The 16,996-nt window shown below is 35.6% G+C and overlaps 1 protein-coding gene across 1 annotated transcript in view; it reads left to right on the plus strand.

Annotated features, from left to right (window-relative positions):
• Positions 1-282: 282 nt before the first annotated feature.
• The window catches only part of LOC129244441 (rap guanine nucleotide exchange factor 4), a 97,593-nt gene continuing 80,879 nt past the window's right edge, over positions 283-16,996 (plus strand). The window contains exons 1-2 of the mRNA XM_054882068.1: positions 283-644; positions 10,183-11,382. Coding sequence (XP_054738043.1) covers positions 11,348-11,382 — 35 coding nt within the window. The 5' untranslated portion in view covers positions 283-644; positions 10,183-11,347. The remainder of the gene's footprint in view (positions 645-10,182; positions 11,383-16,996) is intronic.

Below are 16,996 nucleotides of genomic sequence, written 5' to 3' on the forward strand. Positions count from 1 at the left end.
CTATAATTTTAAGTGCTGATAAACGAATAAACACAAATATTGAATTTTTTACTCCTCAAAATCACGCAGGGATAAAGCGAAAAGTCGAACAAGCAAGTGGCCTGTGAGGAAAGGCCCAATTAAATTTATGTAGGTAAATGAAAGCATTCCTTCTCATTTGGCTGTGCGCGTGACTATGCAAACAGCAACTCACACTTTAGGGGTAGCAAAAGCTTCGTTGTTTGCGTGGTGAAGAGCGGCAGCTCCGACAATCCATGCCAACAGTTGTGCTCTAACAGACAATCAAGTTGGACGCGTAAAGCGGAAAATCGCAAGTGGCCAAAAAACTCAGTGCAGTGATTGAAATAAAAGGTGCCAAATGCCAAGCCAGTCGCGGTCTAAACTACTTAGTTATATGGTATTCTGAAATCGACCTAATGCTCCCCGATCGCTAAATTAATAAATTTCGGCACTCGCGCGTTTTCTACTCAGTTAAAAGAGGCATAGTTATTCGTGAATATTTGTCTATTGTCGGTAACAGCAAACAATGCCTGACGGATGGCTTGGACGGTTTGGGTGTAAAATGATTAAGGATAAAATGTTTTAAGAGGAGTATGATTCTCCTTGGAATGACTTCACTTAGACGAATCTTGCATTCTGTAGAGGTGTGTTGAAATTCCGAATTACCGACTGAGTCACATTGTAGTGGAACGAAAGCACCACATTATTTTGAATTCAGTTAGTGCTGAACTTTCTGGCAATGCGGATGTTGCAACTCAAAATATAAACAGTTATATGATGAAAAGTGAAAAAGTTACATATATACGTATATGCATATGCATACGTACATACATACAGAAAAAAATATTTTTTAAACAAATTTAGAGTAACGAGGATTAAGATGCCATTCAAAATACAAAAGTAGAGAAAGTTGGGAAATTGCATCGATGTTACGCCGACTTTTCAACAAGTATATCCCTTTCCAATAGCAGCAGTTTATAAAAATACATGGAAATATATGGCTATGAGAAAGTGCGAAATTCACAGTTAAAGTCGAAATCATATTTATTTATTTGTTTATATAAATAGTACATAGTAAGACTAAGGTCTTTTAATAGTACTTCAACAATATTATAAAAAACTGGAAGTAGTACGAGTAATTAGAGAATGTAGAGAGAAATTTAATGCGCTACTTTAATGCAATCAAACACTTTTAAAATAATTATAGACTTGTATAAGTTTAAATGTCAAAAGTGATTTTTTTGTTGTTGTTTTGTTTTTTATATACTGATTGAAATTTTGATATTCCACCAAATTACAAAAGCAAAATGTATGCAAGTCTTATTTTTGAATTACTGTTATCAGCCCAGACAAGACTCGCCTCGGTTAATTTGGTTACGCGCGCGCAAATGTTGTAGCGAGCACCACAGGTTAGCGTTCAAGATTCGAGCAATTAAATTGTAAGTGACAAGCTCATTCGCCCTCTACTCGTTCTTTTGTTTTTTACATAATACAGGTAGAAAATTAGTTTCATCTAGCAACTGTTATAAATACAATTAGACACAAAAGGGAACTTGGTAGCAACATTCAAACATGAAATCGATTCAGAGTTTTTATGGTTTTAAATGTACATAAATATGTATATAGAATTAAGGTTTATGCTACACTACAGAACGACAAGATGATTTATTCAGACGCAATTCAAGTTTAATAATAAAAAAAATATCAAAACACGTTTGATTCGTTTATAACGCTTTTAATGAAATATTCTAATAATCAAGAGGACGGTTTAAAGTGCTACCGCAGAATGCAACAAAACCTTTAGATTTTACAGCAAACCGTGAAAGTATATTAATTCTGAAACATTTGTTATGCCATACCTTCATATTTCGCAAGGCCTTAAATATAAAAAAATGGGAAAAATATACAGGTATAACAAAAAAAGTACAATGAATAATGAAATGCAGTTTCGAGGCCAGTTAAATTCGCTAATAAACGACGCAAGGACGAAACTATGCTATTTTTATTATTGGTATTTCACACAATTTTTTAAGAAGCAATGCAAAATCCAGCATAATTTAATACGTTTTCTTACTAAATCTGGTTATCGAATAAATTTAGCGAAGAAATAAGTGGAGGAAAGGCACGCATTCCCCTGGAAAAAACTAAAATAAAGTTATTTGATGAGAAGGGAGTTAGTACCCGAAAAATAGCCAGAAAAATAGGAACACCCAAAAAAAAAGGGTTTTCCAATAACAGGTGTTATTTTGAATAGCCCGCTATTTTGGTAGATGTCACTTTTGAAGCTGTAATTTTTTGATATTTGACAAGTAGAAACTACACCATTAATAAAAATGGAACGATACACGCTTAAAAAACGAATTGAAATTACTAAAATTCACTATAAAAATAGTGAAAATTTGGCAGAGACGGTTCGTACAACTCGAACATTTTTGGGTCATCGTGAAGCACCTTGTCGGACCGCAATACAGAAATTGGTGAAAAAATTCGAGCTGTTGTTACAAGTTAGTGATATGAAGAATAAAACCTGTGCACGTCGCTCAAGAACAAAGTGTTGAAGAAACCCCAGGTTGGTCCATTCCTCGTCGTTCTTTGGAGTTAGGCATTCCACAAACGTCATTGCACAGTATTTTGCATAAAGACTTGGGCTTTAGGCTTATAAAGTCCAGTTAACACAAGAACGGAAGCCGGTCGATCATTAACAAGGTCGTGTCTTTGCTGATTGGGTTGTTGAAATACATGGAAATGATCCGGAACTCCATCGAAAAATCATCTTGAGTGATGAGGCCCATTTCTACATCGGTGGCTTCGTCAACAAGCAAAATTGTCGGATCTGGGCCTCAGAAAATCTGAGAGTTATTGTTGAAAAGCCTCTCTATCCTCAACGTGTGACTGTTTGGTGCGGTTTATGATCCGGCGGAGTCATTGGACCTTACTTTTTCGAAAATGACGTTGGAGCGACCGTTACGGTGAATGAATTGCGCTATCGAGAGTTGATTAACGACTTTTTATGGCCGGAATTGGATGGTATTGATCTGGACAACGTTTATTTTCAACAAGACGGCGCTATGTGCCACACAAGCAACGAAACCATTGATCTTTTGTCAAAATAACACCTTTTATTGGAAAACCCTTTATAATTTGCAAATTTTTTAAGAAATAAGGTACTGTAATTAAGCAGGAGCTTCAGTCAACAAAAATTATGGTATTAGCTTACAAAGAAACACTTGAACGGTATTTTTCAAAATTTTAAAAATATGTTTGACTAGAGATTTGTTTCGATTCACTCCGTTCACGCGTTGTTAAAAAATTGATAATGCAGCATAGTGTTACCACTGAGTACTGAGTAATGAATTACTCAAAGTGTTAATTTCGAACGAACTAATTGTACTGAACTTATTCTGAAGAATGATTTAAGTCACGACTCACGTCGTTCGAAAATCGACACTTTCTTGTCAGAATTTTTCTCTTTGTGAACTACATTACTGCAAGTAAAGAGAGAACACTTCAAGCCACATTTTCTTCTTCTTAATTGGCGCGATAACCGCTTACGCGATTTTGGCCGAGTTTAATAAAGCGCGGCAGTCGTTTCTTTCTCGCGCTGACCAGCGCCTGTTGGACACACTAAGTGAAGCCAAGTCACTCCACCTGATATTTCCAATGCAGAGGAGGCCTTCCTCTTCCTCTGCTACCACCAGCTGGTACCGCATCGAATACTTTCAGAGCCGGAGCGTTTGTATCCATTCAGACGACATGACCCAGCCAACGTAGCTCATACAGCTCATCGTTCCATCGCCTGCGATATTCGCCGTTGCCAACGTGCAAAGGTCCAAAAATCTTACGCAGAATCTTTCTCTCGAACACTCCAAGAGTCGCTTCATCGGATGTTGTCATCGTCCAAGCTTCTGCGCCATACGTTAGGACGGGCATGATGAGAGCCTTGTAGAGTGTTAGTTTTGTTCATCGAGAGATGACTTTAATAATCAATTTCCGCTTAGTCCAAAGTAGCACTTGTTGGCCAGAGAGTTTCTACGTTAGATTTCCAGGTTGACGTTGTTATAGGTGTTATTGCTGGTTCCTAAATAAGCGAAGTCTTTTACAACCTTGAAATCATAACTTTCAGCAGTAACGTGGGTGCCGATACGCGAGTGCGTCGACTGTTTGTTTTAAGACAGGAGATACTTCGTTTTGTCGTCGTTCACCACCAGACCCATTCGATTTGCCTCTTTATCCAGTTTGGAGAAGGCAGAACTAACAGCGCTGTTCTTAAGGCCGACGATATCAACATCATCCGCATACGCCAACAATTGTACGCTCTTATAAAAAATGTTGCCTGAGCGATTATGTTCTACGACGATAGCGAGTCACCCTGTCTGAAATCTCGTTTGGTATCAAACGGCTCAGACAGGTTCTTCCCATTTCTGACGGCGCCGCTGGTATTGAGCAAAGTCATCTTGCATAGTCGTATTTGTTTTGCGAGGATACCAAATTCAGACATCGCGGCATATAGGTAACTCCTTTTCGTAGTGTCGATTGCAGCTTTGAAGCTGACGAAAAGATGGGGTGTGTCGATTATCCTTTCATGGGTCTTTTCCAAGATTTAGCGTATTGTGAATATCTGGTCGATGGTGGAGTTTCCAGGTCTAATGCCACACTAATAAGGTCCAATCAGTTGGTTGACGGTGGGTTTCAGTCTTTCACTCAATATGCTCGCCAGAACCTTATAGACTAATGCCGCGATAATTGGCACAGATTGCAGGATCACCCTTTTTATGGATTGAGCAGAGCACACTTAAATTCCAATCGGCAGGCATGCTTTCATCCGGCCATATTTTGCATAGGAGCTGATGCATGCACCTTACCAGCTCCTCGCCGCCATGTTTGAATAGCTCAGCCGGAAGACCGTCGGCTGCCGCGGCTTTGTTGTTCTTTAGCCGCATTATCGCTATTCTCATCTCGTCATGGTCGGGTAGCGGAACGATCAAGCCACATAGCTTGTATACAATTTGCGCTTAATTGTAGATAATCCGACTCTTTACAGATGTGCAACACAATTTTAACAAGTTTTACAAACTCCAATGCACTCCGAATCCGATACGAAATGAAGACAATAAAGATACCTTGCTCTAAAAGTTCCCGGAACAACCGCTTTAAGTCAACTGAATTGAGGTGTGTTTTTTTATTAGGTTGCCACATCTGTGATTCATTTTATCGCTATTACTTGGCATTTGTAAAAGTGTCGCTGTCTTGAGTAAATCTACATTTGCACGTGTTTTCGATTTTTTACAGTTTTAAAAATGGATTTGAATTTTCAACAATGAGTTTGCATTACATTTTGCGTTAAAAAGGAATTTAATGGTGCGAAAAACTTAAAAATGTTGGGAAACTGTTTCGGCAATGATACTCTGAAAAAGCAGCTGTTTACGATTGTCACGAATGCTTCAGAAGAGTGCTACTTCGTCACTGCCGTCGACATCGAAAGCTGATGAACACATCAATAAAGTGAAAGAAAAGTTGATCAATAACCACAAATTAATCACCAGTGAGCTGACAGAGGACTTGAATATTGCTTATGTATCCATTCAAAATATTGTAATTAATGATTTGGGTTTTCACCGTGTTACTGCAAAGTTGGTTCCAAAGGACCTGAATTTCATGCAAAAAAAGGACCGCATTTATGTCGCCAAAGACAGGATTTCCAAGGCTCAATCCGACCCAGCATTCATCAAACGCATCACTGCTGGAGGCGAGACATGGGTTTGCGAAAACCACGTCGTTTTCAGTAAAAAAAGAAAGTGATGAAAGCAATTCGCCAAAACAGAAAGGATTTGTGGGAAAACAAAAAAATCAATGAGTATTTTGCATCACGGTAGCGCACCGTCGCACAGTGCTATCACTATCCGTGAGTTTTTGCCCATGAACGAAACGAATACCATCCTACAGCCATCGAATTCGGCCGATGCGATCCCTTGTGATTTTCTTCTCTTTGATCAAGTCAACAAACCAGTATGGGGAACACGTTTTAACAGCGAAAAGAAAGTAATGGAAATATCGAAGACGGTTCTGATGGCTATACCAAAAATAGAGTTCCAGAACGGTTCGTTGAACGTGTTCCGGCAACTAACGAATCAATGATATACTTTTATATTTGAAAACGTGCGATATTTGAAAACGTGCGCGAATTACCAGACTAATTTCAGAACTAGAACCAGACTAACAGAAAGCAAGTAGCAAAAGTAAATTAAAGTAAAGGAGTACAAGAGGACAGGAAGGGCAGGAAGGGAAGGAAGCGACGATAAGTTGCTTAAAAATGTCGATAAAAACTGTAAACGGGATTAATGTCTCGAGGTAAAATATCTTAACGAAATCGTATCTGCTCCGATTCCAAAGATATTCAAATTTCACACATTCCTGCAAGATTCGTTGGAAGTGTTTGTAAAAATAACAGTCATAGTTCAATAATTTTGTATTGTAATGTGAAAACAATAGATTATCACCATTTTCATTTTGATAGCGGCACCGTCTCTTGGTATAGAGCGGACCTGCAATACTGAATAGTTGCTAGCAATGGCCACATAAGATCGAAGAGCAGATGATATTTGAAATATGGAGATGGCACAACGGAATCAAGGGAATGCCATGTTTGACTTGAAGTGAACTTTTACTGTTTATTTTCTATATACTCGTATTTGTATTCTCTTGCGTTATGATCAGGCAAAAGATAGTCAATGGAAGGATGAGTTAATTATAATTGCACTATTCACTACTTCGGCCACTGTGAGCTGAATTTATGCCACTACCACCCTAGCACAGCAATCATCAAACTGGATTTATTACTCCTACACACCAGATGCCATATGATTACAAACACACATTCGCAGAAAATTGCATAGACGTAGGCCCTCTATCACTAATTAATGACGAACATCAACAGCTGTCGTTAGAAATATCATCGACAGCGTTTACGTTTCCCATCTCCCCTCCAGTATCTTCGATATGTTCATAACCATAACTGCCAACAGAATAAAAAATTGGCGATTTATTACGTATTTAAATAGCAATAACAAAGATTTGCGCGTTTCGCTCTGAAATATTTATGGTTGTAGAGGAGCGTCTGCTTGCGACTGTCGCCAACTGCACGCCATGTGCTCGCCTCCACAACAAATATGCCTTGGTGACAGGTCGTTAACTATGTCAGGAAATTCTCCCAATTAAGACGTTTAGAATAAGGGATAAATTAAGAATGAAGGTGGGAAAGCGGAATCTAGCTGAATGCGTGCGGAAAAATGTCTAAATATCTACGTACATATGTTTTTTATTCCACCCTTTGCGTTATTTAGGCGAATAAATGGACACCAGTGCAGGTAAATTTCCAAAATTATGCAAGGCTTGCAATGAAAGCAACAGCTGACAATTTTTTTATTGAGCCGCAAATTTTATGGTAACCGAAGGCATAAACGACGTTGAAACAACTTTCAATGTACTTCTTCAAGCATTCATTCCTTAAAATGTAAAAAAAAAAATAGTTAATTAATCTTCCTTGAATATTTCTTGACTGTGTACATACATACACACATATTATTCTCCATATTTTGCAATTTACAATAATAGCTCTGTGTTCGGGGACCCAGACAATATTTATGTTGCACCAGTTAGCAGCTAATTTGCATTCGATTCGGGTAAAGTCCCCTGGGAAAATCGGTTGCGCTGCGACAGACGAGCCCTCTTTTACAGTTATTAATTCAGCTTGAAAGACGCTGTAGTTTTATACTAATTTGTTAAATCTCAACTTATATTTCTTTGTTTTTTAAAGAACCCACTTTGTGATATTGGTTTTAACTGATTGTAAAAATTTTAGTGATACTTTTTTCCGATGCTTACAAACGTGTCCTGAGAGCCATACTTAAATCGTTTGGTATCATCTCACCAGCGACCACTTCAATCATAAGTAAAATTTCCAAAAGTAACTGTTGTTGGATTAGCGACATATACAAATTTAATCTTTACATTTCAAGAAAATAAAAAGAACAAGGAATATTCTGGTTTTAAAGCGAAATGCAGATCTGCAATTATTTGTGATATGCCAGTTTTTTCAGACAATTTGTGCTACAGGCCTTGGCCAACTTAGTCATGGAGCGATACTCAGTTAAACAACGTGTAAAAGTGATCCAAATGATTTATGAAAATGGCCGCACTTCTTTGGAAAAGGAGCTGGTAACGTGGTGAACGTTATCGTGACATGATAACAGCCTTTGTGTAACCTGAATTAGATGGCATCACTTGCACAAAATGTGGTTTTAATAAGACGGTGTATTTGCCACACAGCGCTTGATACAACGGCTCTATTGCGAACGAATTTGTCTGCATTATCTCACGGAACAACTAGGTCACATGACCGTCGAGATCTTGCGGTTTGACACAATTGGGCTTCTTTTTCTTGGGCTACGTGAAAAGTATGATTTTGAAAATAAGTCCGAAAAGATTCCGGAGCAGAAGAACGAAATTATGCAGGTTATAAATGATATACGACCTGAATTATGCCAAAACATAATAGAAAATTTGATGTGCGTATCCTGCCATATCAGAGAAGTTTCACACATATTTCACACACGTATTTTGCTGTATTCTTCTCTTTGTAACATTGAGAGAAAGTCCACATCTAATTTGGTTGCGGCTGATGTTTTTATTGACAGCCAACCGTCTTTCTCTCTCTACAACTGTCGTCAAACTTAGGTTTTGAACCAGTTCCTTTAACTTTTCCATATCCATCGGGATTTTTCAAGAAGGCGTAAACGGTATTTTTATTTCGATTTACTTTTAGCGCTATTTGGCGAAGTGAGACTTCTCCGTGGATAGCTGCGTTCCTTTTGGCTTAGTATCCTAAAAAATTATTCTCTCCGTATGAAAATTATTTATTTGCTAATGGAAACTACGCAATTTACTTTAAGGAATTTTTTTTCATAAATTGTGTGTGTATAAAAATATCACGCAATTGCCGCAACAATATGAAATAAATATCTTAATTTATGTAAAAAATTAAACTTTTTGTGTTTAACAAGAAATCCAGGGCAATTAATTTAAATATAAAATATTTTAATATATATAGGCTTTTAACTTCAAATTAATTTCTTTTAATTTCAAATTAAATTTTTTAAAATTCAAATTAAAGTTTATGAAATATGATATGATTGTTGTGTAATTATTATTTATTCTAAAATAAATATTTGAAATTCAAAATCCTTAAAACAATTAAATAAGTTTGTGATAATGAACACCAATACATCACTTGAAGAAGTAACTGCTGAATATAATACAGGAAGTCCAATAAATAAACGTCATTATCGGCGAATAATACAGGTCACAGAAGATTCTGATGATAGCAATTTATAAAATGAAGAGAACTTACCTAATCCTCGTTGCAGAAACCGCAGGGGAAACTAACGAGTATTGACAAAAAGGAGATTTTGATAAAATGCTATGGAGAAGGGAAAGCTATTGCAGAGTTAGCAGAATTAGCTGGAATTATAATTAGAAGGTATAAGAAGGATGGGTGTGAGATTATTAGACAAAATGGTGGGAGAAGAAATGTTAAACTAAGTGATGAGATTTTCAACAGAAATTAATTGAGGAAAATCCACCAATTACTTTAAAAAATAAAAAAAATGTAATGCTTTAAAAATAACTTAAAAAACCGCCACTATAAACCTGGACCTAAACTCCAAATCAACAATTGAACAACGTGAAAATTATGCACTAAATTTTTCACAAAATTCTCCACAAATGCATGAGAAAGTAAATTTTATTGATGAATCCAGTTTCAACTATCATCTTACGTTGACAAGTCTAGGAAACTACCGCTGGCTGTAGCAGAACAACCGTTGCATTAAATGCTTTGTCCAAATCGCTTTATTTAACTTTTTTTTTATTCTTATTCTTGTTAGTACTCATTTTTTATTGTATATTGTAAATATTCAAAATTACATTAATAAACTTTAATTTGAAATTAAACATCTTTAATGTGCTTTTAAAAAAATTTAATTTGAAATTAAAAAACTTTAATTTGAAGTTAAAAACCTATAATAAAAATCTTTCTAGCGGTACTTTGCAGATACAGTGTTCATAATATAGTACTGGTCATTCAATAGCCACATTTTAATATTTTGCATTTATGCTTCTTTACAGTTCGAGGTTCTCTATCGCGACAAAATCACTTATAACAAAAGGAAATGATTAACACTCTTCCTTTGTGGGTAATTGTATCTCTGTGGTGAGTGGACAGCAAAAAAATCATGCGCCCACATACAAATTGTGTTAAGCAAAACGAAAAACTACTGCAGCAAATACAATAAGCGAAGCATTGGTCACACATGACAAAAGGGAAACCAATTGCACAAATACGTAGTCAGCTGTCCTGCCGCATCCAAGAGCGGGACCAATAAAACATTTGTCGCACGGTCGAAGCGAAACATTAGGACTGAGGCACAACACAAGAGGCTCGAGTGTGGTTGTGTGTCGGATACGCTTGTCCTTGCACATACTAAATTATTACTACGGTTGCCACAAAAGTTTATATTAAGCAAACAACGAATCCCACAAACACACACCAGTAAAACAAGGACTCACGACAATAATAAGAATCATAGCGGAACAGAGCAGGCGGAAGAAGGTAAACGAAACCAAAACAGACACCTGCATATGTAGGCATGAGGATAAATAAAAGACTGGAACTAAAAAGACAGCCTCTGAGCGACGGCGAGGTTTAATATGTGTTGTGTCTGTAAATGAGTGTACACGTCTGTTAAAATTACTGTTCAGGGCAAGCCAAACACCTTTCCTTCAGCGCTTAGCGGTAAGGAAGGAAGCTGGTATCACAAGTGTTGCGTATCTCATGTATGTATAAGTATTCGAAATACAAAACAAAAAAAAAATCAACCACTAAAGCAACTTGAAACAGTTATCAAAAGCTGCATGGTTGTCATGAGCGCCAAGTAGAAAAACAAACGGAAAATAAAAAGTGGTAAAATAACGATTTACTCAAGGGAATAGTGAAACGCCACTGAGCAGAAACCGCCTACATTGGCCATGCAATCAGGCGACTGGGTGGCATGAAATAAAAATAAAAAAACGACAGCAACTAGCAATACCAGAAGAAAAGCAAACGGTTAGAGAAAAAGTGCCGGCGGTGTTTTGTTTTAGACTTTATCTATCGGCAGGTTTCAAAACGAATCGGATCACATTTAATCGAATTTATATTGAGTTGCGTGCTTATAGTTGTTGTTGGCGGACGCCCAAAGCAATATCAAAGAATTTAATCACTTGCTGACAGCAGTCGATAGGCAGATACAAAATGGCAATGGAATGGATAACAGCGATGGACAAGCGGTGAGTTTGAGTTTTGAGCTACTTACTTGCCCTAAATCTGTGGTTTTTACGTAGTTTCCTTAAAATGATTATCATATCAGTCTTGGATTTCGGCTTGAAAGAATATGAAAGTTATTTAATTTAATGCAAAATGTCATTTAAACACCTTTTTTCTAAGCACTCTCTTCGACCAAAAACTGATGATCTAAAAAAGTTTCGGACAAGATCGGTGAATTCGCCCTAAATATGAATAGGCTCATTTCTTTACATTTCTGACTGATACTTTGAGATAGAATAATAGGATATTTGAGAGAATTGTTCTCATTAGAACCGAAATAAAAAAAAGTAAAAAGCAGGAATTATCTGAAATTAGATAGTAAACAGCTTTTGACAATTAAAAATATTTGGTCCATTCTTTTACATTTTGCAAGTTGAATAATTTGTTATCGCATGAAATTTAGAATATGTTTCACCTTGTACAACTTTAGTATTTGTTTTAGGTTAGGTAACGAATTGCTAGCTGAGGCTTAAATAATTAACTATTTGCATTTGTAAAAAAAACAAACCATGTTTACAACGAGAAGTGTGCCGGCAAGTAAAACAACTGATTTGATAGCTTGATACGAGTACCATATATGATTTTTTTTCAGGCTTGTGGCTCAGTAGGCGATAGTCGACATCGCAAGTATGCATATTAACTGCTCTGTCTACGCGTATATGAACATTCCCTTATTCCCATTCCCCTCCCCTTGTACATATATTACATGTGAGATTTTGTATTCAATTGCGGGCATGCATATCTCTGAACGTTTATATACTTACTAGCGGACCCTCTGCCTGCTTCGCTAGGCATATCAAAATTAGAAATGAATAATGAACACTCGATTTAAATTCACTCTATGTGTATTTATTCTTTTTTTACAATATAAAATTAATGTTAATTTTAAACTTAAACTAACGCAAAGCGTTTTCGTAAACTACATTTTTTGTTTTGCCCTGAGTTGTGGTATAAATAAACAGAACTGATGGCTTTCCTACACGTGAATATGATACATATAATTGTCCGTGGGAGAAGCATGGATATTCTAAGTCAATTCCTCATAATTACAGCGATTGTCCTTGTGCTTTGTTTATTGTCATTGCAAATGCAAGACGTATTGGAAATTGCAATCTTTTGAAGTCAAAAGCTAAATCTGGTGGAATCAGCGGAATACGCGGAATCAATACGTCTTCACCTTTGAATTTTCCTTTTAAAATTGTTGCTTCAATAAGATTATTAATGACCTTTTTGACTGCTAATCTTGTTCCGTTATACAATCGTGGCTGATTTAAATTTCTAAGTAAAATAATTGGTTGGCAGTCCAGGTAAATCCAAGGAATTTACAAATTCTGTTGGATAATTTACAGCGTCATCTTGATTTATAACTGTATCAATTGATTTAAATGTTACAATCTCACCAGGCACATCATTTAAAATACTCGCATTCAATTGACCAACATCCTTATTTTTCGCAGCCAGTATTGCTCTTTCAGCTAACCAATTGTGATTTTGATAATTTTGCGCAATATTTGGACAAACACTTGAAACTAATTCTTGTTTTGTGTGCGCGAAATTACAAAAATTATCTGGCAAAGCGATTAAGCCAGTAGCAGCATCAATAGAAATTGTCCATTTCCTATCTAAACAAACTGTGGTGAAAGTCCTTTATAAGAACCAAGTTTATAGTGGTGAAGTTTTAAGTACAACACAATTTTCTGTACGCAAGGTTGCTCTTTGGCAAAAATAAAGTAATCTTTAGAAATCATAAAAAAAAAGTTGCAAATTTTAGAGAAATTTCTTAAAGAAAAACTAATACATGCATTTACTTGAATAAGTAAACACCAAAAGTATACTAAAATGGCTATTTAATGCGTTGTTTGATACGAATTTATATTATTGCTCAAAACCCTCTGCGCGCTCTCGCTGTCTTTTTGTTTCTGTATCGCATCGCGGTGAATTCACGTTTTTCAGAAAGTTGCCAACAGAAGAAAATTGAAGAAAGTACATATTTTGCTCATATTTGCTATTTTAGTTGTTAAATGAAAATGTGTTTCAGGTACTTTTTAATGTAGCAACTACTCTTTGGTTTTGAAACTGCTTACACTCAAAAAATAATCCAACTCTTTTAAACACACATACTCGTACAAATATAATTATTTATTTTGGTTTTTCCACTCGTCAAAGCAGAACATAAGGTTGCATTATTTAATTATTACCTAATACAAACTTGTTCTCTTTTAACAATGATAATATTACTATGTGAAATCAAGTAAATATGCATTTTTGTATTATATCCTGAGCATTTGTCTTCAGCGCTATACCAATGCTCGAACACTTGGAGCATGAAATTGACAGAAGTATTGTAACAGAAATCCCTGAGAGCGCTATTTTAGTTACACCTGCTTTTAGGCATTTATCTCGTAAACGTACGTTTGCCCATCTAAAATTGTCTACCTAAATGCATGAAAAAAGTGTTAGCATAACTCTTTCGAGTATATATACATACGGGAGGATTTATTTTTTACATTTTGCTCGTCGGCTTTCGCGTTTTCTTTTCTTGGTTTTAGACTTTCACCACAAAAAAAAAGTTTTTTAAAAGAACATTTATGGCGACTGTCGATCCATATTGATGGATTTCAAAAAATGTATGGATTCAACCGCTGAATAATTTCGTATATTTTAAATCCATCTAATCTTTTACATTTGTGCATTTATATATTGTATATGTATTTAATATTTAATTTAAGTAAACGTTTCAATATTTGTCCAAAAACTTTGAACTTCGAAAAATACAGGCTTATGGCTATTAATGGAATCAAATATATTGTATTTAACGAATTTTTATTTTATCTAAATCATAAAACGTTCAAATGAAGCTCAAAATATTTTTCCAGTTTAAAAAAAAGCAATGTGCTTTGATGCCGTGTCACGCATGCATAAAAAGGAAAGAAAAGAGAGGACAACTATTGCGTTACGAATAATACAGTCGCATACGTCACTCGACATCGAAACAATGTTATTCATGTCTGTGTATATTCTATTCATTTGCGTGTATTCTCATTCCGTATACGTAATGTCCGTATAAGTGAAACACGCAAATATTGTATTTTTCACACTTACACAACGCACGCATACTTTTACCGATTTCTTTAAAACTTCACATAAACCATCTATGGACCAATACCAATGATCTGTGAAAGTTTGATTGAAATCGGTGAATGCGTTTAGGCGTGAATCGGCGACTAACGAACACAAAAAAACGTCTCCATTTTTATATATATGATATATCTGTGGTCATAAGCAATAATCGCCTAAGTCGACTTAAGAAAGAAATGAATTATGTATACTAGCATATTCAACTAATAAAACTGTATATTTACGCGAAGTTCCTATCACTCTAACTATTTTTTTAGTGTAAATATTAATAAAAACATATTAGACTAACTCGCAACGAAGCGCTATTGCATTTACTATATGAGTCTAAGTATACTTAAGAAGATGGTCAATTACAATAATGTTATATTTAAATGGCCTATAATAACTTAAGTTTTTTTTGCACCTAAATTTTTTTTAAGTTTGTCATACACAAGAGAGCTGACATAAGAGCCAAAGTGAAGGTGAGTGTTTATTACAAGTTGAAAATATATATAAGCATGCACTATCTCTTCAAAAGTTGTTAATGCATTTTTGTTGTGAGTTTTTAAGAGAGCTATATCTTCATACGCGACAAATGCGAATGACATATGCTCTTATTCTTTTTGCAAAGTGCAGTTAGATTGGTATGCCTAAAGCGCCATTTTAAAATCATTTGAGTTAAGCAATTTCCTGTGATTAATGCAGAGGTTATAAGAGGTCAGAAAAAAAAAGTTTCGGTAAAATTGAATATTTTCTGAACTAAAAAAATATAATAAAGCAATTAATAAAAATATTTAAAATTAATGAAATGGAAAACGAAGTATGTCGTTTTTAGAGGGCAGTGGGGCTGATTTATTAACAAATGTTTCTAATACTCCACTATGCAGTGAGAATGAGGCAGATAAATCAAATTTACAGGAAAATCTCCGTTTTGACAGTGATGACTCAGTCCTAGATTCCGACTATGAGGACTCAACTTCTACTAATAATGGAAATAGTAGCAATTTAGATGATGATGAACTGCTCAACGAGCCCCCGACTACATCCCAAAGAGCTTATTCGAGGAAACAATCGTGCACAAGACGGAACTTGGGAAAGGCATACGTTAATGTAAAGGATGTTGTTGTGTCGGAAAGAAAATTGAGACCTCTTATTATTGATTGTCGCATGAAGTGCAAATCAAAGGTTCCGCTTGCATTTCAGAAAAGCATTTTTAATAAATATTAGTCGTTGGGTACGTACAATCAGAGAATTTTGTTCATTGGTTCCTTAATTGAAATCACCGACAAAAAAACTCAATATATGCAAAAACACCCTGAAAGGCCACGTGAGCGAAAATTTTAGGCTGCTTATTATGTTGAGTTTGAAGGCCAAAGAGTGCAGGTATGCCAAAAATGCTTCCTACAGTGTTTTGATGAGAGTGCCAGTTTCGTCAAAACTGTTTTGAAGAAGAAATTACACTATCCTAACAGTGACCTTGTTGATAAGCGCGGATCAGGTGGAGGAAAAAATATACTTACGGATGATAAAGTTCAACTTGTAAAAGACTACATAAACAGCTTTCCAAAATACGAAAGTCACTATACCAGGAGAGATACAAGTTGCCAATACTTACATGCAGTAGTATCCCTGGCCCAAATGTATACTTTGTTTTGCGATAAATACAAAGCCAACGTAGTTAGTGTTTCCTCATACAGTGGTATTTTTAAAAGTAAGTTACATCTTTAAGGCCTTTTTACACGATATGGTTTCTACATATGACTTGTCATTCTTTCTACACTCACGTATTGTCGTATGACTTCCAATGCTTTAAGTAGTTCAATTTATTTGCTTTTTTCTTACAATAAATAAATAACTCCAAAAAATGTTGCCAACAAATTAAGGAATATGTTAATGTAGTTATGTGTCAAGCGAAAATAGAATCGTTTCTATTTTGTATCTGCATTTTTCTAAGTAGACATACATATACAAATGACAAAACATATAGTGTAAGAAGCCTTTTACGCTTCTTATAATTATTTAATAAAAAAATGTTTTACAGCCTGTTCTACGTGCGAAAAATTTAAAGCTAAAATTGCTATTGCTAAACAGGAATCCGATGATATTCTACTACGTGATTTAGAAAAGGAACTCTTAGCCCATCAGAGTAAAGCAGATTTTGCATATGAGTCAAAAAGAAATGACAAAACTTGCTCTTCCGATGATCCCAAAGTTAAAGTGTATACTTTTGATTTGCAGCAGTGCTTGCCTACCCCATACTTAAGAAACTCAATAAGTTTCTACAAAAGGCAGCTTTGGACCTATAATTTAACCGTACAACTGGCACCCCACATTGCTTTATGTGGCATGAGGCACTTTCTGCCCGTGGCGGCAATCAAATCGCATCATGCTTATTCAAACATATAAACAATCTTCCACAAGTTAATCATGCAATCTTTTACAGTGATTCCTGTATGGGAC

The sequence above is a fragment of the Anastrepha obliqua genome, chromosome 4 (assembly GCF_027943255.1).
Source record: "Anastrepha obliqua isolate idAnaObli1 chromosome 4, idAnaObli1_1.0, whole genome shotgun sequence".
NCBI classification, from domain to species: Eukaryota; Metazoa; Arthropoda; class Insecta; order Diptera; family Tephritidae; genus Anastrepha; species Anastrepha obliqua.